At 45.4% G+C, this 25,994-nt stretch overlaps 1 protein-coding gene across 3 annotated transcripts in view; it reads right to left on the bottom strand.

The window, feature by feature from the left end:
• Nucleotides 1-25,994, bottom strand: part of LOC122558575 (RNA-binding Raly-like protein) — a 1,039,906-nt gene that overhangs the window by 343,777 nt on the left and 670,135 nt on the right. For all 3 annotated transcript variants that reach the window (XM_043707327.2, XM_043707325.2, XM_043707326.2), the window contains exon 5: nt 2,755-2,830. In XM_043707327.2, the coding sequence (XP_043563262.2) occupies nt 2,755-2,830 (76 nt within the window). The remainder of the gene's footprint in view (nt 1-2,754; nt 2,831-25,994) is intronic.

Raw genomic sequence — 25,994 nt, 5'->3', positions numbered from 1 at the left:
TGTGACTCCAAATTTCGGAAATCTTCTGGTTGAGCTTCAGTTGTCAGTAACTGAAGACACTAACTTTGAGTTTGAACTGAGGGTGAACGAGGCTAAGCTTATCACCCTGTTATTCTGTAAACAATACACATTAAAAACTAATGGACAGGTTGGGGATGACCCACACTGGACAGTTTTAGCAAGGCTATGGGCCCAGATTGCAGGATTTTTTCTAAAGGATCTGTTGGCATTGAAAGACAAAAGGGACTGACATTTTGTTGGCATGTTGTTCCATTTGCAATATTGTTGATTTGTTTCAGAATGTTCTGGATTGTCTCAGCTGATACGATGCAAATTGTTGCAGCTATCAAAATGTGAGCAGAGTTTTCAGAACAGGTTGTCAGAATTGTATTGGCCTGAAGCTTCCTCAGTGAGACACTAGTTCTGAATAAACAAAATCCCCTTTTTTTTTACTGCTTTATTGTTTCGGGGCATCGAGCAAGCAGGGAAAAACTTAAAGGAAGAGCTCATTCATAGGCACAAGATTGAGGTAACATAGCATTGGCTGCAGTATGGAGTCCACGGAATGTCCTCTTCACTTTTTCCAACATTTAATTTGAGGAACTTTCAACTCATTGAATGATGGGGGAAGCAGACTGATGATTTCATGACTGTAGAGGAATTAGTGTCACTGTAGATTAGATTCCTTACAGTGTAGAAATAGGCCCTCGACCCAACAAGTCCACACCGACCCTCCGGAAAATAACCCACCCAGACCCATTTCCCTCTGACTAATGCACCTAACACAATTTAGCATGGCCAATCCACCTGACCTGCACATCTTTGAACTGTGGGAGGAAACCAGAGCACCCAGAGGAAACCCACACAGAGAATGTGCAAACTCCACACAGACAGTCGCCCCGGGCTGGAATCGAACCTGGGTCCCTGGTGCTGTGAGGCAGCAGTGCTAACCACCGAGCCACCGTCCCAATTGCTGATTGCTGATGATGCCCAGCTTTGAGAATAGTCACTTGGATACGGGTGGCAAAAGAGGAGCTGAATCCCTGTTCTTGATGGCTATTATTGACTCTGGTTGGAAAATGTGCATGTGTTCCCATCCAGATAGGGACAGGGACAGGCTCAGTCCAGTCTGGCTGCTCAGAACGGTGAAATAACCATTCAACAGTCAATGTCGAGGATCCCAAATGGAAACTGCCAAATCAGACCAGGTACCAGTTGGGGCCAGAGTTACATGTGAGACGTATACCCCATAGAGAGGAAGAATAGATATGGGCGGCATGGTGGCACAGTGGTTAGCACTGCTGCCTCACAGCGCCGGAGACCCGGGTTCAATTCCCGACTCAGGCGACTGACTGTGTGGAGTTTGCACGTTCTCCCCGTGTCTGCGTGGGTTTCCTCCGGGTGCTCCGGTTTCCTCCCACAGTCCAAAGATGTGCAGGTCAGGTGAATTGGCCGTGCTAAATTGCCCGTAGTGTTAAGTAAGGGGTAAATGTAGGGGTATGGGTGGGTTGCGCTTCGGCGGGTCGGTGTGGACTTGTTGGGCTGAAGGGCCTGTTTCCACACTGTAATGTAATCTAATCTAATCTAATGTAATCTAATCTAATCTAAAAAGAACAAATGTAATCTTGATAAAGTTAATTCATCTCTTTGACCTATTTGAGAAGCAAAACTCATAGATGATCTGGCAAAGAAGGAGCCCGTTCTGCCCATCTAGGACATTGCTGGCTCTTTGAACAAACCATCAAACTAGTCACACTCTTCTGCACTTTTCCCGTTGTCTTGCACTTTTTAATTTCCCTGTAACTAATTGCCTTCGTAAAGTTATTTATCGGATCTGCTTTCGCAGCCCTTTCCAGAGCGCAGTTGTTAAAAAAAAAGGACAAATCACCTCATCTCTTGCTTGCCTCTTTTGTCAGTTGTCTCAAATTTGTGGCAAACCCTATCGACCTTCCCACCACTAGAAACTATTACCCCTTCTTTATTCCATCAAAGTCCTTCTTGGTGTCTCATATTAAATCTCGCCTGAACCTTTCCTTTTCTACGAGATACAATCCCACTTTCTCAACATAACTGAAGTCCCTTATCCGCAGGATCTACAGCTTTGTATCCTGTACGGCAGAAATTCCATGGCTGATTATTACTGAGTGCACACCAGTGGGAGAGTATAAAGCAGGCAAGCTGCTATAATTTTTATGTGTGTGTGTGTGTGTGTACATTGTAATTTTTGCTTCAAATACAAAGATTAAGACACGATTATGGACAAGCTTCGGTACCTTGTAACAGAACAGCAAACAGGCTTTGAGAAACTGTCTGCTTTTGCTATAACTGAGAATGTGGTGAGCGCAGATAAAGGCGAACATGCTGATCCTTTCTGGTTTAAATGAATGCTTTCATGTGCTGGCTGTACGTGGAGGGTACTCCACCAGACAAAGCAATTTAAAAACTAATTGCGGCTCATAAATTATCTCCCTGCAGCATGAAGCCTAAAAAGGGATGTCATTTTTCTTACTTCTCTTTGTTTGTTTAAATCATACACACTCTCACTCTCCCCTCCTCCACCCTCACCACCAACAACCCACAAATCCCCTCAATGGTTGCTACAGCAACAATAAATCAATTTTCTGTGCTAACAGCTAGCAGATATTTGCCCACCAGAAAGCTAGTTGCAATGGTGCAGCGACAGTCTGAGGTAAGTCTCCAGCGCCCTGTGACACAGGTTAGCTACTCCGTCTTTGAACACCATGCTGTACTCACCCATACAAAGCACTGACAGGTCTCTTCTGTCCAGCTTTGGGTCTGTATGGTTTGGGTTCCCCAGCCATGTTTATATCTGTAAGTACAGAACACACAAGACAAAAAGAAAAGATGTTTGTATACATCATTCTCTGCAAAACCTTCAAGATTCCCGTGTGCACTCATACTCCACTCGGAGGCTCGAAGTTACAGTCAATCACTCCTCTCATGGAGGCAAAATACTGCCTGAAACAAAATGGTGGAGAAACTCAGCAGGTCAGTGGAGAGAGAAACAGAGTTAACGTTTTGAGTCTAGTATGACTCTTCTTCAGAGTTCAAGCAGAGCAAGAACTCTCAAGAAGGGTCACTAGACACAAAACATTACCTCTGTCTCTCTCTCTCCACAGATGCCACCAGACCTGCTGAGTTTCTCCAACACTTCTTGTGTTTATAACCCGTAATGTTAACTGCTTTGCTCTTTCTCTCTCTCCACAGATGCTGCCAGATCTGAAGAGTTTCTGCAATACTTTTTGTGTTTATAACCTGTAACATTAGCTTTCTCTCTCTCCCTCTCTCTACAGATGCTGCCAGACTTGCTGAGTTTCTGCAACACTCCTTGTGCTTATAACCTGTAAGGTTAACTGTTTCTATCTCCCTCTCTCTACAGATGCTACCAGACTTGCTGAGTTTCTCCAGCATTCTCTTTGTATTTATTATCCATTCCTCTCCTGATGAGGGCAAGGCACTAAATCTCATTCCCCTCTGTGCCTTCATTGGTGTTTGATCCAGTAACTCCTCAGATTAAAATGTCTTATTCCTGTATTCAAGTTGTTCCATGATCTCACGCCTCCCAGTTTTCTGAAGGAGCAACATAGTGCTTCCTTCTCATTGTATCCCTGCACATTGTTCTTTTTCAGATAACATCTCATTGCCTCAAGTTGCCCAGCCACCGTTGGGTTAATTCCAGACCCGATCTCCTTGCTGTGTAGAACATAAGTCCTCTGTCATACCACATCTGCTTCTTTTACCAATTACTTTAAATCTATGTGCTCCTGTTCTTGAACCATTCACTTCTGCCGATTGAGGTAGGTCCAGGAATTCAACCTGGAAAAGTGTGAAGTCGTTCACTTTGGAAGATCGAATTTGAATGCAAAATTCTTGGCCGTGCAGAGGAACAGAGAGATCTTGGGATCCATGTTCATAGATCCCTCAAAATTGTTGCCTAGATTGATAGGGTTGTCAAGAAGGCGTATGGTGTGTTGGCTTTCATTCGCAGGGGGATTGAGTTTAAGAGCCGTGAGGTTATGCTTCAGCTCTGTGGAGTCCTGGTTAGACCACACTTGGAATATTGTGTTCTGTTCAGGTTGTCTCATCGTAGGTAGGTACGATGTTCAAAAAAGGGAATAGGGATAACCCCGGGAATTACAGGCCAGTTAGTCTTACTTCGGTGGTAGGTAAAGTAATGGAAAGGGTACTGAGGGATAGGATTTATGAGTATCTGGAAAGGCACTGCTTGATTAGGGACAGCCAGCACGGATTTGTGAAGGGTCGGTCTTGCCTTACAAGTCTGATTGAATTCTTTGAGGAGGTGACCAAGCATGTGGATGAGGGTAGAGCAGTGGATGTAGTATACATGGATTTTTGTAAGGCATTTGATAAGGTTCCCCATGGTAGGCTTATGCGGAAAGTCAGGAGGCATGGGATAGAGGGAAATTTGGCCAAGTGGATAGAAAACTGGCTAACCGGTCGAAGTCAGAGAGTGGTGGTAGATGGTAAATATTCAGCCTGGAGCCCAGTTACAAGTGGAGTTCCGCAGGGATCAGTTCTAGGTCCTCTGCTGTTCATAATTTTTATTAATGACTTGGATGAGGGAGTCGAAGGGTGGGTCAGTAAATTTGCAGATGATACGAAGATTGGTGGAGTTGTGGATAGTGAGGAGGGCTCTTGTCGGCTGCAAAGGGACTTGGATATGATGCAGAGCTGGGCTGAGGAGTGGCAGATGGAGTTCAACCCTGCCAAGTGTGAGGTTGTCCATTTTGGAAAGACAAATAAGAATGCGGAATACAGGGTTAACGGTAGGGTTCTTAGTGAGGTGGAGGAATAGAGGGATCTTGGGGTCTATGTTCATAGGTCTTTGAAAGTTGCCACTCAGGTGGATAGAGCTTGTAAGAAGGCCTATGGTGTATTAGCGTTCATTAGCAGAGGGATTGAATTCAAGAGTCGTGAAGTGATGTTGCAACTGTACAGGACTTTGGTTAGGCCACATTTGGCGTATTGTGTGCAGTTCTGGTCGCCTCACTTTAGGAAAGATGTGGAAGCTTTGGAGAGGGTGCAGAGAAGATTTACCAGGATGTTGCCTGGAATGGAGAATAGGTCGTACGAGGATAGGTTGAGAGTGCTAGGCCTTTTCTCATTGGAACGGCGAAGGATGAGGAGTGACTTGATAGAGGTTTATAAGATGATCAGGGGAATAGATAGAGTAGACAGTCAGAAACTTTTTCCCCGGGTATAAGAGAGTGTTACAAGGGGACATAAATTTAAGGTGAAGGGTGGAAGGTATAGGGGAGATGTCAGGGGTGAGTTCTTTACCCAGAGAGTGGTGGGGGCATGGAATGCGCTGCCTGTGGGAGTGGTAGAGTCAGAATCTTTGGTGACCTTTAAGCGGCAATTGGATAGGTACATGGATGGGTGCTTAAGCTAGGACAAATGTTCGGCACAACATTGTGGGCCGAAGGGCCTGTTCTGTGCTGTATTGTTCTATGTTCTATGTTCTATGTTCTATGTAGAAAAGATGTAGAAGCTTTAGAGAGGGTGCAGAGGAGATTTACCAGGGTGCTGCCTGGACTGGAGGGCATGTCTGATGAAGAAAGGTTGATGGAACTAAGGCTTTTCTCATTGGAGCGAAGAACTGTGACAGGTGATTTGATAGAAGTGTACAAGATGATGAGGCATAGAGACAGTGGATAACCAGAGACTTTGCCCCAGTACAGAAATATCTATCACAAGGGGGCATAATTTTAAGGTGGTTGGAGGAAGGTTTAGGGGAGATGTCAGAGGTAGGTTCTTTACGCAGAGACTGGTGGGTGCGTGGAATGAACTGCCAGCCGTGGGAGTAGAGTCAGGTACATTAGGGACATTTAAGTGACTCTTGGATAGGCACATGGAAGATAGTACAATGAAGGATATGGAGGTTAGTCTGATCTTACAGTAGGATAAAAGGCCAGCACAACATAGAGGGTTGAAGGGCCTGTACTCTGCTGCACTGTTCTATGTTCCATTTAAAAGGCACCTGGATGGGAACATGAATAGAAAAGGTTTAGAGGGATTAGGGCCAAATGCTGGCAAATGGGACGAGATTGGTTCAGGGTCCAGATCATTATGCTATATCGTGCATTTTGTCAATACAAATTGGCTGTAAGGCAGTTGATGAATTGGTGATGCTGTTTCCAAAGTGTGAACTTTTAAAATGCATTGTTGGCTATAATGTGACGGCATTGCCAGCACTTTAAATGCAATTTAACGTGGGGTCGCACAAGAACCCACCCACCCCGTTATAGAAGAACTGCCTGTGTCTGGTCGGCATTGACATGTTGGACCGAAGGGCCTGTTTCCGTGCTGTACATCTCTATGACTCCAATTACATCTCCTCTCTGCTTTCACTTCTAGGTCGACATTCTCCAATCTTCTCCAGCTCTAATAACCCCCTGAAATCTCACCGAACCATCAACTCTGGCTTTGATAGTGTTCCTGATTTCTGGCACAGCCCATTTCTGGTGGCTGTGTCTTCACCTGTGAACCCAGAAAGAAAAACCAGTAAAGCCAGTTAATGAACATGTACTGGCCCAGTGCTTTGTAAACTGTCATGAAAATGGATCATAGTCCTAAACTACTTATAGATAGATTGAAGTTTTCAGTACAACATTTCTTTTAAAGTAAGACATTTTATTTGTGAATACTGCAGTCAGTTTTGGTGTCCCTGCTACAGGAAAGGTATAAACTTGAGATGGTGCAGAAAAGATTTACAATGATGTTGCCGGGACTGGTGGGTTTGAGCTAGAGGGAGAGGCTGAATAGGCTGAGGCTGTTTTCTCTGGAGCATCGGAGGCTGAGGGGTGACCTTATGGAGGTCTATAAAATCAGGAGGGGGCATGGATAGGGTAAATAGGCAAGGTCTTTGTCCTAGGGTGGGGGAGGGCAGAGGTCATACTTGGGCTAAGGAAGCGACAGAGTGAAAACAGCTTTGGTCCCCGTTGCTACGAACAAGTGTTTTTAATGCATCAGCTGAAGACAAGCTTCCTTTCACCAGGAAACAGAGAATTGAGGGATGACTGGGTAGGAATGTTTAAAATTCCAAAGGGGTTCAATAGAGTAGCCATGCAGAAGACATCCCAGTTGGGTGTGGAGTTCAAAACCTATATATAGGAGAAAGTGAGGACTGCAGATGCTGGAGAGTCAGAGTCGAAATGTATGCAATGGGAAAAGTGCAGCAGGTCAGGCAGCATCCGAGGAGCAGGAGAGTCGACATTTTGGGCATAAGCCCTTCATCAGGATTGATGTAGGGCTTACGCTCGAAACGTCGATTCTCCTGCTCCTCAGATGCTGCCTGACCGGCTGTGCTTTCTCAGCTCCACACTTTTCGCCACTAAAAGGATACAGTGCTTTAGGAATCACTTCTACACACAAAGGGTGGTAGATGTGTGGAATTCTCTTCCACAGACAGCAGTGGATGTTGGATCATTTACTAATTGTAAATCTGCGATAGATTTCTTTTTGTTTCGCAAAGATCATAGAGTCGTACAGCACGGAAACAGACCCTTCGTCCAACTCGTCCATGCTGACTAGACATCCCAACCCAATCTAGTCCCACCTGCCAGCACCCGGCCCATATCCCTCCAAACCTTCCTACTCATATACCCATCCAAATGTTGCAATGTTAAATGTTGCAGTGTACTATGGGATTATGGGCCAAAGCCAGGTATGTGGAGTTAGGTCACAGATCAGCCGCGACCTCATTGAATTGTGGAACAGACGCGAGGGACTGAATGCCCCAAGTTGCTAAAAAAAATTCCAACAACGAATTCCGGAGAATTATCTGGAGAATGGACAGAATGATGAATTCACAACCACACGAGATGAATTACAGATACATGTAGGGGGGGGTTGAGATAAACTCATGGAGAAAGCAATAGAAGGAGCAGGGTAAGATGAGTGGGAGGAGGCCTCCGTACAGCATGGGCATTGGCACATGACGGGCTGAATGGCCTGTTTCAGTGCTGTAAACGAAATGTAACATTCAGCTTCTAGTCAGAAAGGTGCAGAAATTCAGAATCAGCACAGAGAAAGGTCACTAATCAATTGAATTGCTACCTTCAATAAACGTCAGCTTCACTGAAAGTCATTGCAGAATTGCACAATTTACTCTCTGACAGAATGATTCAGACAAAGCCTCGATTGATTTTGACTGTTCATTCCTTGAGGATGAAAGCTGAGCTTACATGTTCTTTTTAACTTTGCTATTGATCGCTCTGTTACATCTTTCGCTGTGCTTGTGTGTGAATTGCCGCATTCAGTTGTACAGTTGGCAAGAAAATAGGAATTGACTGACTTAAACAGGCTCAAGCCCATCTCATTCGCCATCCGCCACTCTGGCTGTTACATGATTTAATATTTACAGAGTCAACGGCCAATCAGGGCGATCAAAGCCCTATCAATACGTCAACAATGGACCAAGACAAGCCAGGAAGAGGATCCCATTGGTCGAGAGCTTTGGGAACCATCAGTCCAAAATCATTGGATCCTCCAGTGATACAGTAGTACAATGTGTCATGTCTCAAATTTGGATTCTGTCCTAAATGTGGTATTTCCTCAAGTATCTCTACATTTGCAAGGCTGTTTGTGCAATATCTTTATAAAGGTGAAAATATGTGATCTGTGGTCTTTTGCTGCCAACGTTTGTGTTAATCGCAGGTAAATCTCTGTGACATGCCTATGTTGTGCCATTGGCACAGGTGGCATAACCAATCAGGAGCTGGTTTTGGCCACTCAGTCCCTCGAGTCTACTGTACTGTTCACTAAGACATGGCTGATGTGACCACGGCCTCAACTCCATTTTCCAGTCTACTTTCCCCAACCCATTTCACCTCCACATCCACACCCTCACGCGCACCCCCCCCCCTCCCCGAGAGAGAAAAGCAGTTCTCCTCATCGCTGTCTGAAGTGAGGTAGGCTTTGGCCTAGCGGTATTATTGTTAGACTATTAATCTAGAAACCCAAGTAATGTTCTTGGAACCTGGGTTCAAATCCTGCTATTGCAGATGGTTGAATTTGAATTTAGATTAGATTCCCTACAGTGTGGAAACAGGCCCTTCGGCCCAACAAGCCCACACTGGGCCTTCGAAGAGCAACCCCCCCCCCTTCTGACTAATGCACCTAACAACTATGGACAATTTAGCATGGCCAATTCACCTGACCTGCACATCTTTGGAATGTGGGAGGAAACTGGAGCACGCAGAGGAAACCCACACAGACATGGAGAGAATGTGCAAACTCCATACAGACAGTCACCCGAGGCTGGAATTGAACCTGGGACACTGGTGCTGTGAGGCAGCAGTGCTAACCACTGAGCCACCATGCCACCCAAGGAGAGAGAAACAAAGCCCTGCATTTAATCTAAATCCTTCTTAAAAGACTTGAGGGTCCCAACCTCATTCCCCCCCCTTCAATGTTCCCAGTGCACAAATTGGTTTCAGCCTCATCATAGAACCCCTACATTTTGGAAGCAGGCCATTCAGCCGATCAAGTTCACACCAACCTTCGGAAGAGCATCCTACCCAGATCCACCCCCACCGCTGTCACCCTGCATTCCCCACGGCTAACCCAAATAGCCTACACATGCCTGGACACTTTCCCATGGCCAATTCACCTAACCTGCACATCTTTGGACTGTGGGAGGAAACCGGAGCACCCGGAGGAAACCCACGCAGACACAGGGAGAATGTGCAAACTCCACACAGACAGTCGCCCGAGGCTGGAATCAAACCCGGGTCCCTGGTGCTGTGAGGCAGCGGTGCTGTGAGGCAGCAGTGCTAACCACTGAGCCACCGTCCCACCCCTCCTAGTTTAATGAGGAAGAGAAGACAAAGAGGTAATGATCAGTGGGGAACTGTGAGACCTGTTGAGATGTAAGCTTGTTGATGGAGATACAAAGCCTGACTTCCTGCTAATCTGTCCCCTGGTAAACATCTTCCTCCGCAACGAGGGACAACCTTACACAGGGTTATCAAATGTTAAAACGAGGATCGATTCAAAGAAAGTATTTCCTCAGATCATGAACAAGGGGGGCTTTAGTCTTAAAATTAGACTCAGATCACTGAAGAAGCTATTTCTTTGAACAAAAATGGTTTCTCTGTGGATCGCACTGGGCCTTTCAAGATTGAGATTGATAGTTCCATGGTAAATAAAGGATTAAAGAAACATGGAGCAGAGGGAGTACATGGTGTTGAGTCAGGGAGGCTCCCAGAGGACTGGAAAATGGCCAAAGTAACACCTCTGTTTCAGAAGGGAGGGGGGTATGCAAAAGACAGGAAACTATTGGCAATTAGCCTGACCTCAGACACTGGTAGGATTTGAGAATCCATTAATAAGGATGAGATTGCAGAATACTTGAAGTGCACGATGAAATAGGGCTGAGTCAGCACAGTTTCTTCAAAGGGGGGCCACGCCTGAGAAACCTGTTAGAATTCTTTGAGGAGGTAACAAGCAAATTAGACAAAGGAGAGCCAATGGATGTGGTCTATGTGCATTTCCAGAAGGCCTTTGACAAGGTGCCACACAGGAGACTGCTAAATAAGCTAAGAGCCCATGGTGTTAGGGGCAAAGTACTGACATGGACAGAGGATTGGCTGACTGACAGAAGACAGAGAGGAGGGATAAGGGGGTCTTTTTCAGGACAGCAGCTAGTGGTTAGTGGAGTTCCACAGCACTCAGTGTTGGGACCACAACTATTCCCATCACACATGGATGAAGGAACTGAAGGCATTATTGCAAAGGTTGGAGATGACACAAAGTTATGTGGAGAGACAGATCGTGTTGAGGATGTGGGGAGGCTGCGAGAGGACTTGGACAGGCTAGGAGAGAGGGCAAACAAGTGGCAGATGGAATACAATGTGGGAAAATGTGAGGTTATGCACTTTCGCAGGAAGAATAGAGGTGTAGACTATTTTCTAAATGTGGAAAGGCTTTGGAAATGTGAAGCTGAATGGGTCTTGGGAGTCCTAGTTCAGGATTCTCTTCCGGTAACACGCAGGTTCAGGTGGCAGTCTGGAAGGCAAATGCAATGTTAGCATTCATTTCAACAGGGCTAGAATATAAGAGCAGAGAAACTGCTGATGCTGTATAAGGCTGTGGTCAGACCACATTTGGAATATTGTGCGTAGTTTCAGGTCTTGTATCTAAGGAAGGATATGCTAGCGTTGTAGGGGGCATAGAGGGGGTCAACAAGTCTGATCCCGGGGATGAAGAACTTGTCATACGAGGAGCGGTTGAGGTCTCTGGGTCTATACTTGATGGAGTTTAGAAGGATGTGGGTAGATCTGATTGAAACTGACAGAATGATGAGGGGCCTGGATAGAGTGGACACAGACCAGATGTTTCTACTAGTAGAAGGACCCAAGGGCATAGCCTTCGGGTGCAGGGAGGAACCTTGAGAACTGAGATGAGGAGGAACTTCTTCAGCCAGAGGGTGGTGAATCTGCGGAACTCATTGCTGCAGAGAGGTGTGGAGGCCAAGCCATTGGATGAATTTAAGTCAGAGATAGATGGATTTTTGATGAGTAAGGGGATTAAGGGGTTACAGGGAGAAGGCAGGAGAATGGGGTTAAAAACGTTAGCCATGGTTGAATGATGAATCAGGCTTGATGGGCCAAATGATCTAATTCTGTTCCTATATCCTATGGTTACAGATCAGCCATGATCTAACTGAATGAACAGATATCCTACTCCTGCCATGAATCAATGCCAATTGACCAAACCAATAAATATATCGAGAGGATAGTCCGTGTCCCTCTGAGTTCTTTGCAGAAAGAGGGTCTTTATGATCATGGGTCATACCAGCAAGGTCATACTCAAAAGCTTTGTGCTGTCCACCTATGAAATGACAGTTCTGTGCCACTTATGAAGCACATTGTATTGGTAGATTGCCCAAGACAAAACCAACCTGCAAGCTCCCTTCCACGCCACCCACCGTTCTCACTTGGAAATACACCGCTGTTCCTTGACCATCACTGAGTGAAAGTCCTGGAATCCTCTCCCTAACGGTAGTGACGCTGTACCTACACCCAGGGGACTGTAGCGATTCGAGGGGGCAACTTACCACCCCCTTCTCAAGAGCAGACTGGGCATGGGCTGGTAATGGTGGTCCAACCAAGCCAAGTCCAGTATCATGAAAGAGTGATGTAAATGTGGCACCTTTCATAACGTCAAGCGGACTCAAAGAGCTTGAGAGTTCACAAAATGGGTCTGGGTGGGTTACTCTCCAGAGGGTCGGTGTGGACTTGTTGGGCCGAAGGGCCTGTTTCCACACTGTAGGGAATCAAAAAAAAAGGACTCTGAAGTGTGGTCAATGCTGTAATGTAGGAAACACAGCAAGACTCCACAGAAGTCCATATGATAATGTCCAGCTTTTCTGGAATGTTGGTTGAGTGATTAATATTGGCGTGGGGGGGCATAAATAATACCCGTGCTGTTCAGAGTTGCCTGAGAGAGCCCCAATTTAGCATATCATCTGGAAGTTGGAATCACAGCCTGAAATTTGGGTTCTAGAATGAGACTCACCCACAAATAGTGCCTGATTCAGCGTGGCTGGCACCTATCACTGAGCTGTGCCCCGGTGGTGAGGATGGGGATTTGCTGTGACTTGGTGTCTGGCTCCTGGAATTTTAGAAAACCAACATCTCAGGACGGGAAAGCAGAGGGTTGTACCTACCCCTGTGCACTCAAATCCCCAGCACACAGAGAGGTACCCTGACAGAACTCCTTCCCCGCTTTATCTGTGGCGTTGATGAACTGCTGGCTTGCAATCTTCACCAGGCTCTATTTATGGGCAAGTTTATCTTTGAAATGAAGCCATTCAATTTCCACCTCCCTTCCCCTCTCTGACAGCAGATGAACTCAGAAAAATGCATTCAACCTGCAGTCCTCTCTAGCCTCCACGGTCTCCTTAATGACAGGTCATTAAATGCTAACACCTTCCTCCAAAGGATCCAGTAATTGGGTATTTATCTCACGCAGTCCCTGAAGGACACAGCCAACTGATTGAGCAATGCTTCACCTTTCAGTCCCTTACAATTCTCGAGCCAGAGCTTTAGACTATACCACAGGGGGTTGCAGACGGAATCGGGCCTCTGATTCACCACAAATCCATGAATAATAGCGACATTCTTGCAAAGTGTGAGATATACAACTGGACATTCAACTGAAAGGAAGACTTTCAATTCTAGCTCATTTCTCAGGCCCCTGTTTAGACATGGACCTGAGTCTCGGTGCAGTTGCCGTGGGTAACCCCGGCAGTAACTTTCCACACCGTGAGTACTCACAGTGGACCAGCAGAGAAATACAAACCTGCTTTCGGTTGAGGGGAAGATGGGGACCAGAACACCAGGCATGCTGCCCACTGCCAGATGGATGCAGGGGACCTTTAACTGAACCACCAGAGTAAGGGGACCGCTCCACAGATTCACACTTCAGGCCCAGGAGCTGGATGAGGACAGTTTACTATTTCACTAAAAGAGCAGGGCATCACAGAATCCCAGAACTATCATGTCGCAGGAGGCCATTCAGCTCTTTCAAGGGCACCATCACCTTGCTCTCTCCCCATACACTCTTCGACATCGTTTTCATTTCGTGCCCTTCTTAAATGTCTCGACTGAATCTGCTCCCACCATATTTCCAGGCAGTGTGTTCCATACCCTAATTACTCACTGAGTGAAAAACTTCACCCAGACCACTTTAAATCAACGCTGTCTCGTTCTTTTACAAGCAGGAGCAGTTTCTCCCTGTCTACTCTATGCAGCCCGCTCATGGTAATGAATGACGTAGAGTCACAGAACACAGAAACAGTCCCTTTGGACCATGCTGACTAGGTTTCCCAAACTAAACCACTCCCACTTGCCAGCGTTTGGCCTACTTCCCTCTAAACTCTTCCTATTCATGTCCGAATGTCTTTCAAATGTTCTAACTGTAGCTGCTTCTACCACTTTCACGAGCATCTCATTCCATACACGTACCACCCTCTTGTGTGAAAAGGTTGCCCCTCGGTCCCTTTTAAATCTTTCCCCTCTCACTTTAAAATTGTGTCCTCGAGGCTGGAGCTCCCCCACCCTCGGGAAACGACCTTTGCTGTGTAAGTGAGGATGCTATTGTGACACCAGCAGAAAGAGAGAGCAGGAGACAGCCAGCTTTATGAAGGTCAAGTTAGAAACACAGGAACTCCAAAAGGTATCAAACACAGACAATGTTGGAGGAACACAGCAGGTCTGGCAGCATCTGTGAAGACAGAAGCAGAGCTAACATTTTGAGTCTGGTATAAATCTTCTTCAGAGCTGAAGCTCAATCCTTCCGAAGGAGCATCATTTCAGACTCGAAACATTAACTCTGTTTCTCTCTCTCCACAGATGCTGCCAGACCTGCTGCAGCATTCGGCGTTTGTTTCTGACTTCCAACAACCGCACCATTTTGCTTTTATCTTAACAGTTGCAGCCCAGTAAGACAGGGCGGCCCTGAGCAGTGCAAGTGAGAGTCTGAGTGCCCTGGAAATCCAAGGAAGTATAGAATTTGTGAAGGACAATCAAGAGGTCTCATGAGAGGGAAAACCGTCATCTGTAGACCAAGCGGCAACCATTCAAAGCAAGGTAACCACAGACAGCTATCAAAGCAGGTATCACGGTATGATAGAGGAGGAGGTAATGGCCTAGTGGTATTATTGCTGGATTTACTAATCCAGAAACTCAGGTCATATTCTGGGGACCTAGCTCGATTGATGAGGTGGCTGCAGAGTGACACAAAGCAGCATCACCTCAGCTCCTTGGAGCCTGCAACCTCACCGCAGTCTCCGATATGATACCATGACATGATTTGTGATGGCATGTGAGACTTTGATGCGATGTGAAATGTTTAGGACATCTGGGGACCATTGCAGCAAATTCACTGCCCGCTCTGTATGGTGAAATAACATACAGAGAGGCCGAAATCCCATCATCATTTAGCTACTGCATAGTACTTGACAGTGGACCAGCTCCCTCACAGCCTGCTCTCAGAGTGGACAGAACCTCTGACACTCCTGTATATATCTGTCAGCCAGGGCTCCCTGATGGGACCAGGTTAACAGCCCCAATCAGGGAATTCTTATTCTATAAGGACCGCTGGCTGTCCTCATAAAAGCCAGAAATGTTGGCCTATTCCTCTCCTATTTTGTTCGCTTGACGCTTTGGAAGTCGACCAAGCATTCACACGTTATCTGAATGGTGTTCCACTGAAAAATGAGAGATGCTCCCAAACACAGTGTTTGGTTTTTGCGCACGCAAGTTGAGTGAATAAAGAAAGATGCTGCTTTTCCACCACACCTATCCTTCATCGAGTGCATGGCCTGACTAAAATCACTCACAATCTATCATTACCTATTGGGTAGTGTTGTCAGCAAACTCCCAGTTCTGTTGACGATTAAATTATGAGTTGTAGAGGAACTTGAGCATGAAACATCGATTTCAAATTTCCACCAGAATTATACGTCAGCTGAAAAATACCAATCACCCACCCCCACCTCCCCCTGCCACTCACTTATTGCCTTCAGCTCTGATTATCAGAGGAATACAGCTACTGCACAAATCATCTCACAATCAATGGAACAATTACTATAATAGATTGGACAATGCGGAAACTGAAAACCAGGGAGAAAAAACTCAAAGTATTTAGCACAAGAAGGAATTGTGGAGAGAGCTGCTGGGGCATGTTTTGTGTTAAAGGCATTTCATAAATGCACTCTGTGGCATCAGTAAAATATATATAATTAAGGATGTGAGCTTGAAGTATTGGAAACAAGCAAACTTTAGTCTGCATTGAGATGCTTGACATTGCCAAACTGACGTATTAAGGGTGAAGGGTCAAGGTCCATAATACAGAAGGAAGAACATTGATATAACGCCTTTCATGACCACTAAACAGCCCCAAACACTTCACAGTCAATGAGGTACTTCGGAAGTGTAGTCGCTGTGGGGAATGCAGCAGCCAATTTGTTCACAGCAATGATTCGGAGATGCCGGTGTTGGACTGGGGAGTACAAAGTTAAAAATCACACAACACCAGGTTATAGTCCAACAGGTTTAATTGGAAGCACTAGCTTTCGGAGTGATGCTCCTTCATCAGGTATACTCCACAACCACCTGATGAAGGAGCAGCGCTCCGAAAGCTAGTGCTTCCAATTAAACCAGTTGGACTATAGCCTGGTGTTGTGTGATTTTTTAACTTTGTAAACAGCAAGGCTACCTTTGTGATACACAACAACACAGAATTTCTGAGCAGAAACGGAGTTCCATACCCATGAAGACGGCCTCAGCTGTGATCTTGGATTCGTGCCGCGCTACATGTGACCCACCATGCTGTTCTGCATCTGTAGAATCGTCCTTACTGCTCTGTTTTGACACCATCACCTTGGTAAATTGTTCTGACCTCTCTACCTTAATCAGTTTGGTCAGTTTTGGATTACTTAGTCCTTTGGTTAGACCCTCAGCGTGCGACCCTTATAGCCTACACAGCAATGGTCAGATTATTTGTGCATAGTGATCGTGTCGTCGCAGTACTGTCAGCAGATCTCCCACAGGGTAAGGCATTTTAATGTTTAATTGGGCCTTGCAGCACCCCCTCGGTATTTCACTGAGTTGGTCATACTTAGAAAGCTGGTTTCACAGTAGGAAGGGCGATACCGAGAGGGGGATTTGCATTTTTCGCCGTAACAATGTATGTGAGTCAGGCGACAGTGTTGTCTGCCCTGTGCCTGGGTTCACCCAAATCTGCTCTGGACTAGAAGGGAACATTGCATTGGGGTCCATGTGGGTACCAATGGCATAGATAGAACCAGGAAAGAGGTTCTGTTGAGGGAACATGAGAGATCCCATGATAAATTAAGGAAACATAATCTCAACGGTCACATTGCTGCTTGGGCCACGTGAAAATTGGCACAGGATCAATATGATTAGAGAGGTGAATGTACAGCTCAGAGATAGGCGTGGAAGAAGTGGGTTCTGTACCCTGGGGCATTGGCATCAATACGAGGAAAAGTGGTATCTACGCAAGTGGGACGGTGTACACCCGAACCACGTTAGGATAGCGAGCAACGTGGTGAGGGAAGTACACAGGGTTTTAAACTAAATGAGGGATTGAGGGATCAACCTTGAATCAGTATAATAGAGCAAGGGTCAGAGGTAAGGCAGGAGAACAAAAAATAGTAAAATCAAGATCAGAGAATGGCAGGCACAGACACAGTAGGCTGAAGAGCCTGTTTCTGTGCGGTACTGTTCTATGCTCCAACAGAAAGAGAGAGAAAAAAATCTACGAGTACACCAAGCAGTCAAATGTTCTGAAGATAATGAAAGAAATGAATGTTCTGTATCCGTAGCATTTATAACAAAACAAATGAATTGATAGCATGAACAAAATCATGACTGGGTGCAGCATAAATGTCATCCAGTATATACATAAAGTATACAAAACAAAATATTGCATGCATGTATAAAAGAGGCAACAGTAACCCTGTGTTGTTTTAATGTACATATAAACTGGAAAAAGTCAGATTGGTAGCTGTAGTCTCAATTTGAAGAGTTACCTATGTTCTGGAACTGAATGGAGACAAGGCTATTGATGACTTTTTTTTTAATCCATTCATGGGATTAGGGCATCGTTGGCTAGGTCAGCATTTATTGCACATCCTTAATTGCTCAGAGGGTCGCTAAGAGTCCGCCACATTGCTGTGGGTCGGGATGGCAGGTAAGGATGGCAGTTTCCTCCCCTACAGGACGTTAGTGAACCAACTGGGGTTGTCTGACAATTGATTCATGGTCACCATTAATTCCAAATTTTCTTATTGAATTCAAACTCTGCCATCTGCCACAGTGGGATTCGAAGAAAGTCCCTCAAATATTATCTGCGTCTCTGGATTAAGAATCCAGCTATAATTCCCTCCGTTTTGTGTGTAATCCAACAAAATTAATTAATGACCTCAGAGTAAAGGCACCTGTAGGTTACAGTGATCATAAATGATTACATTATATATTCAGTTTGAAGGGGAGAAGATTGGGTCTGGGACTAGTATTTTAAACTAATATTTCTAGTATTTTTAGCACGTGAGCTAAGATGGCTGAAGTGAACTGTGACATTGGGCTTGAGGATTGGTCAGTAAAGAAACCTTGTAGATATTTAAAGGGGTATTTCAGAACAAATAGGTGCCTACTATAAAGAAAATTTCTAAGAATCGGACCGACCATGCATGGTTGATTAAAGACTAATGTGCTAATCAGGACACATAAATCAGAATGTGAGAAGAAGCAAGCTGGAAATGTAAGAACAGACATAGAGGCATAGAGTCATAGAGATGTACAGCACAGAAACAGACCCTTCAGTCTAACCTGTCCACGCCGGCCAGATATCCCAACCCAATCTAGTCCCACCTGCCAGCACCCGGCCCATATCCCTCCAAACCCTTCCTACTCATATACCCATCCAAATGCCTCTTAAATATTGCAATTGTACCAGCCTCCACCACATCCTCTGGTAGCTCATTCCATACACGTACCACCCTCTGCGTGAAAAAGTTGCCCCTTAGGTCTCTTTTATATCTTTCCCCTCTCATCCTAAACCTATGCCCTCTAGTTCTGGACTCCCTGATCCCAGGGAAAAGACTTTGCCTATTCATCCTATCCATACCCCTCATAATTTTGTAAACCTCAATAAGGTCACCCCTCAGCCTCCGATGCTCCAGGGAAAACAGCCCCAGCCTGTTCAGCCTCTCTTTATAGCTCAAATCCTCCAAACCTGGCAACATCCTTGGAAATCTTTTCTGAACCCGTTCAAGTTTCACAACATCTTTCCGATAGGAAGGAGACCAGAATTGCACGCAATATTCCAACAGTAGCCTAACCAATGTCCTGTACAGCTGCAACATTAACTCCCAACTCCTGTACTCAATACTCTGACCAATAAAGGAAAGCATACCAAATGCCTTCTTCAATATCCTATCTACGTGCGACTCCACTTTCAAGGAGCTATGAACCTGCACTCTAAGGTCTCTTTGTTCAGCAACTCTCCCTAGGACCTTACCATTAAGTGTATAAGTGTATAAGTGTATAAGTGAAGAAGGGCTTATGCCCGAAACGTCGATTCTCCTGTTCCCTGGATGCTGCCTGACCTGCTGCGCTTTTCCAGCAACACATTTCCAGCTCTGATCTCCAGCATCTGCAGACCTCACTTTCTCCTCCATTAAGTGTATAATCCTGCTAAGATTCACTTTCCCAAAATGCAGCACCTCGCATTTATGTGAATTAAACTCCATCTGCCACTTCTCAGCCCATTGGCCCATCTGGTCCAGATCCTGTTGTAATCTGAGGTAACCCTCTTCACTGTCCACTACACTTTCAATTTTGGTGTCATCTGCAAACTTACTAACTGTACCTCTTATGCTCACATCCAAATCATTTATGTAAATGACAAAAAGTAGAGGACCCAGCACCGATCCTTGTGGCACTCCACTGGTCACAGGTCTCCAGTCTGAAAAACAACCCTCCACCAGCACCCTCTGTCTTCTACCTTTGAGCGAGTTCTGTATCCAAATGGCTAGTTCTCCCTGTATTACATGAGATTTAACCTTGCTAACCAATCTCCCATGGGGAACCTTGTCAGACGCCTTACTGAAGTCCATATAGATCACATCTACTGCTCTGCCCTCATCAATCTTCTTTGTTACTTTTTCAAAAAACTCAATCAAGTTTGTGAGACATGATTTCCCACGCACAAAGCCATGTTGACTATCCCTAATCAGTCCTTGCCTTTCCAAATACATGTACATCCTGTCCCTCAGGATTCCCTCCAACAACTTGCCCACCACTGAGGTCAGGCTCACCGGTCTATAGTTCCCTGGCTTGTCTTTACCGCCTCTCTTAAACAGTAGCACCACGTTTGCCAACCTTCAGTCTTCTGGCACCTATGACTATTGATGATACAAATATCTCAGCAAGAGGCCCAGCAATCACTTTTCTAGCTTCCCACAGAGTTCTCGGGTACACCTGATCAGGTCAGATCTCAGGTACACCTGATCAGGTCCTGGGGATTTATCCACCTTTACCCATTTCAAGACATCCAGCACTTCCTCCTCTGTAATCTGGACATTTTGCAAGATGTCACCATCTATTTCCCTACAGTCTATGTTTTCCATATTCTTTTCCACAGTAAATACTGATGCAAAATATTCATTTAGTATTGCCCCCATTATCTGTGGCTCCACACAAAGGCCACCTTGCTGATCTTTGAGGGGCCCTATTCGCTCCCTAGTTACCCTTTTGTCCTTTATATATTTGTAAAAACCCTTTGGATTCTCCTTAATTCTATTTGCCAACGCTATCTCATGTCCCCTTTTTGCCCTCCTGATTTCCCTCTTAAGTATACTCCTACTTTCTTTATACTCTTCTAAGGATTCACTCGATCTATCCTGTCTATACCTTACATATACCGGACAGGGTTGTTGAGAAAGCATTTGGTGTTTTGGCTTTCATTAACAGGGGGATTGAGTTTAAGAGTCGTGAGACCTTGTTGGAGCTCTATAAAACTTTGGTTAGACCACACTTGGAATACTGCGTCCAGTTCTGGTCGCCCTATTATAGGAAAGATGTGGATGCTTTGGAGAGGGTTCAGAGGAGGTTTACCAGGATGCTGCCTGGACTGGAGGGCTTATCTTATGAAGAAAGGTTGACTGAACTCGGACTTTTTTCATTGGAGAAAAGGAGGAGGGGGGGGACCTAATTGAGGTATACAAGATAATGAGAGGCATAGATAGAGTCGATAGCCAGAGACTATTTCCCAGGGCAGAAATTAGTCCCCTTCCAATTTAGGTGCAATCCGTCCTTCTTGTACAGGTCACTTCTACCCCAAAAGAGAGTTTCTACAGTTAATTAAAATGTAAAATAGTAAGTGAAGTGAGTGTTGGGCCTCTAGAGAGTGAGAATGAGGAGTTAATAGTAGATAATAAAGAAATAGTGAATGTAATGAAGAAAAAATATTTCTGTTTTCACTACAGAAAGTACTAAAACACCCCAGTATTAGCTGTAATTAAAGATTAAAGAAAGGGAGGAAGAGGAATTATTTAAACATAGAATGATAGCAGAATTCTGAGTTGCAGAGGGATCTTGGTGTTGCAATGATTGGGTCACAAAGACTTAGTATGCAGGTACAACAAGTGATTCAAGAATGTCTGTATGGTGTCGATCCCATTCTCCCCAGTACTGGTGCCATACCTGCACAAAACTGGAAGCCACTTTTTTCCAAACCAGTCTTTCAGCCTCGTGCGGTGAGTTCTCTGCTCCTTTCATACCCTAACCAGAATTGCATGTGGCTCAGCTAGAAATCCTGAGAGCGTTACTTTTCAGATTCTGCTTTCCAGATGTTACTTCTCAAACTCTCTCAGCATTTCCAGTTCCTCAGATCTGCTGGTTTGTGGTTCTATGTGCCTTCACTGAGAGGGACAATCTGGCAGGAAGGGATCAGAGGCTGACAGATATCTCTGCAGCGGCGAGCAATTGGAAGTCAGAATGAAGAAGAGAAAACAGCATATTATTGAATCGTATCGGATTACAGCACAGAAACAGGACTAGGCTAGTATTTCTGTGCCACACAGGTTTCATATCAGCTTACTTTATCCCACCATGTTAACATGTCCTCCTATATCTTTTTCCCTCATGCAGTTATCCACCATAATAACTCTATCGCGAGTATTGTTGCCTTTGAGTTACATGGTTGTGGCTTCTTGTCCCACGTCAGACACCGGAGTGGGAGGTGGCTCAGTGGTTCGCACTGCTGCCCCCCAGCGCCAGGGACCCAGGTTCGATTCCTACCTCGGGCAACTGTCTGTGTGGACTTTGCACATTCTCCACTGTATGTCTGTGTGGGTTTCCTCCCACAATCCAAAGATGTGCAGGTCAGGTGAATTGGCCATGCTAAATTGCCCATAGTGTTAAGTGCATTAGTCAGGGGTAAATATAGATTAGGGGAATGGGTCTGGGTGGGTTACTCTTCAGAGGGTTGGTGTTGACTTGTTGGGCCGAAGGGCCTGTTTCCACACTGTAGGGAATCAATTCTTAAAAAAAACACAATGGGAGAGTCCACTGTCTGAATGAGAAGTTCAAGTGTCTGTTCTCTCAGATGGATAGAACTGAGTGTATGACTTTACTTCGGAGGGAATAAAGCCAGGAAGTTCTACCCAGTAACCTGACAAATATTTAATCCCTCAATCATGAGCATGACTAACAGAAATGTACTCACTGTCACTTTGGGACAATGTTGGGACTTTGCAATGTTGCCTTTCTGGGGTGTGCCCTGAGCTGCGGAACGTTTCAGAGAACACCTCTGGGACACCTGGACCAACCAACCCAACCACCCCGTGGCTCAATATTTCAACTCCCCCTCCCACTCCACCAAGGACATGCTGGTCCTTGGACTCGTCCATCGCCAGACCATAGCAACACGGCGGCTGGAGGAAGAGCACCTCATCTTCCGCCTAGGAACCCTCCAACCACAAGGGATGAACTCAGATTTCTCCAGTTTCTTCATTTCCCCTCCCCCCACCTTGTCTCAGTCAAATCCCTCGAACTCAGCACCGCCTTCCTAACCTGCAATCCTCTTCCTGACCTCTCCGCCCCCATCCCCCACTCCGGCCTATCACCCTCACCTTGACCTCCTTCCACCTATCGCATTTCCAACGCCCCTCCCCCAAGTCCCTTCTCCCTACCTTTTATCTTAGTCTGCTGGGCACACTTTCCTCATTCCTGAAGAAGGGCTCATGCCCGAAACGTCGATTCTCCTGCTCCTTGGATGCTGCCTGACCTGCTGCGCTTTTCCATCAACACATTTTCAGCAAAGTTGTCTTTCCCATTTTACAACAGTGACTACAATTCAGAAGTATTTAGTCGGCTGCTTCATAGACTCAGAGATGTTTACAGCACTGAAGGTGGCCATTTGGCTATTGTGTCTCCACAGACATCTGACTACACTAATCCTTGGCGGCTATGGCAACATTTATCCGTTACAAGAGTTGCTGACTCAACCGCACTTTCAGGCAGTGAGTTCCGGACTCCCACCACACACTGGATAAAAAAAATTCTCAACTCTCCACTTAACCTTCTACCTCTCACCTTAAATCTATGTCCCTAGTTATTGATTCCCTCTACACTTGGAAAAAGTGACTTCCTATTCACACCATCGATGCCCTTTATAATCTTATTCACTTCTATCAGGTCCCCTCTCGACCGTCACAGCCCGAAGGAAAACAACCCTGGCCTATTCAATCTTTCCTCACACCTTTGACCCTTCAAACCAGGCAGCAGCCTGGTAAATCTTCCCTGTACTCTCTCTCTCGTGCAATCAAGTCCATCCTAGAATGTGGTGACCTGAACTGCACACAATACCCCAGCTGTGGTCTAACCAGTGTTTTACACAGTTCCAGCACAACCTCTTTGCGCTTGTATTGATTCTCAGTTAATGAAGGAAAGTATCCCATTTACCTCTTAACCACCTTACCTACCTTGCCTGCTACCTTCAAGGTTGTGTGGATATATACGTCAAAGTCCGTCTGATCTTGAGTACTGTCCAGGGTCCAACCATTTGTGACATAATCCTTTGCTTCATTAGCCCTTCCCAAACGCATTACCTCACACCTTCTAGGTTGAAGTCCCCTCAAAGCGCTGCCCAGCTAACCGTCCTGCTGATGTTCTCCTGCGGTTTATGGCTTTAATCTCTATATTTATCATCATACCAATTTTTCTGTCACCCAAACCTCTTGTTCATGCCCAGAACATTTGAGTCCATATCACTCATGTCAACTGCAAACAGCAAGGGGCTCAGCACGGGGCCCTGCAGAACCGCACTGGGTACAGATTTCCAATCTCAGAAACATCACCTTCCCTCCCATCTCGCAGCCAACTTTGGAAACTATTTTGCTTTGGATCCCATGAGCTCTTGGTTTCTTTACCAGTCTGCCACGAGGGATCTTATCAAAAGCCTTGCTAAAGTCCATGTCAAATGCATTACCCTCATCAATACTCCTGGTTACCTCTTCAAAGTACTCGATCACGTTTGTCAAAGACGACTTTCCTCGACCAAATCCATGCTATCTCCGATTCATCCATGTTTCTCCGTGTGCCAATATATTCAGTCCCTCAGAATTATTTCTAACAACATCCCCACTGCCAAGCTTAGACTGACTAAAGTGTAGTTTCCCAGTCTAACCTTTCCACCCTTCCTTCAATAATTTTAATAGCCCTTCAGACCTTTAGCCAGAGGGATGCTGAAAATTACCGCCAGGACTTCTGACATCTCCTTCTGTACCTTCCTCAAGAGCCTGTCGTGCATCTCGTCAGGGACACATGAGGCTCTACATCAATGCCAGCCTTTACTTTTCTTCCCGGCTCCCCATTACCTCATTGATTTAAAGCTGACGTTATCTCAGTTCGCGTTCACCCTCTTCCGCATTCACAGTGTTTATAATTGACTGCACGTAAGGGGAAACATCTTACCACACAGTGCAGAGTGTAGCCATGTAGAATGCTTTTCAAGCTCACTTGCTAAGAAACCGCAGGGACTGGGCTGAATGTCTCGTGCCAATGAAGTGGTGCAGGTGGATGAAGGGGACAAACAGTGGGATAGCTCAGATAAAGTCAAGGAGTGAAGGCGTTGCAACCTAATGATGAGCAACATTACAGAAAATTGATCTTAAAACCCAGTGTGCAGTAAGTTGTTAGGAGGCTAGCCAGCTAATAAAACTCCGCTGTGGACAAAGATCGACATGAAGAAATATCAGTGAACCCACTTGTCGATGGAGGTGTGCGATGGGACTGGTTGTGCAGTGAGTACATGTGGAGATATAGCTACAGGCCTCACCCAGCACCAGCATCTTTGACAGAACTGTGGGAAGTGCTGCATTCTTTCCTGTCTGCTGTCCATTCGCTAACAGGCTGAGTGAGGAGTGCAGTGTGTGACGATACTGTGGCTTTTGAGAGGTGTATTTTGTCCTGGTTTCTTTATACAGAGATCAGTGGACAGATTCCAAGCAGTCTAGGAGAAATTAAACAACTTGTGAGGCCTTAGGGATTTTTTAAAAAAAAGCTGGAACAATAGAAGCAACCTGAATGGGTGTGGTCAAGCATCCAACCACAGAACCAGGGAGTTTTAGAGTTTAGTTTTTCAGCAACAATTGCTGTCGGGGTCTTAAGAAGCGGGAGCTATTTTTCCATGTTTTAATTACAGTTAAAAGCTGGGGGTTCTCTCCCTGGGCTGCTAGTTTGCACATGAGATAAAATCTGTTTTCTGAATTTGCCTTCAACTAAGGGGTGCGTTTATGGGATGTTACTAAATTGGAACAGTTAATTAGCAATCGTTACTGAATATATTACTCTGTTAAGTTTGCCAATAGAGTTAAGTTAGTCTAAGTTCTACTCTCTTTTGTTGTGTTTTAGCTATAGTGGTGAATGAATTGTTCGAATGAATTGTGTTTTGCTTAATGTCGAGCTTATTGACCAGTTGAATTCATCTGGAACACAGCACTTTACATTTACCTTTCAAATAAGAAACAGTAGGATCTAGACTACCTGTGGGGAGGTCTGCTCCGGTCCATAACAAAAGGCTTGAAGCTTGCTTTTACTTCCAGCTTTCTTCAAGCTGAATTCATGTTCTCAAAACGTGACCTAGTGGAAATTGGACTTGTGTTCACTTGAATTGTTCTGAATTACTGGCCCAGCAACACAAACATGTCATTGGTCCGTACTGCGAGGGAGAAGAGTCTGGACTGTCAGTGGAACAGATGACCTGCTGATTCAAAGTTTAATTGTGGTATTTTCGCAATACTTTTAGTGGATTCTAAGAAAAAGGCATACAAAGTGTTACTGAGTTCTTAATGGCCTGGGAACAGTAATGGCCTGTTTCGGTCGTTAAGGCTTGGGCTTTTAAGTGGAGAGATG

Source organism: Chiloscyllium plagiosum, unplaced genomic scaffold (assembly GCF_037043375.1).
Source record: "Chiloscyllium plagiosum isolate Xiang-an unplaced genomic scaffold, Cpla_swu_hap1 HiC_scaffold_17, whole genome shotgun sequence".
NCBI classification, from domain to species: domain Eukaryota; kingdom Metazoa; phylum Chordata; class Chondrichthyes; order Orectolobiformes; family Hemiscylliidae; genus Chiloscyllium; species Chiloscyllium plagiosum.
This window is presented reverse-complemented; position numbering and strand designations above follow the sequence as displayed.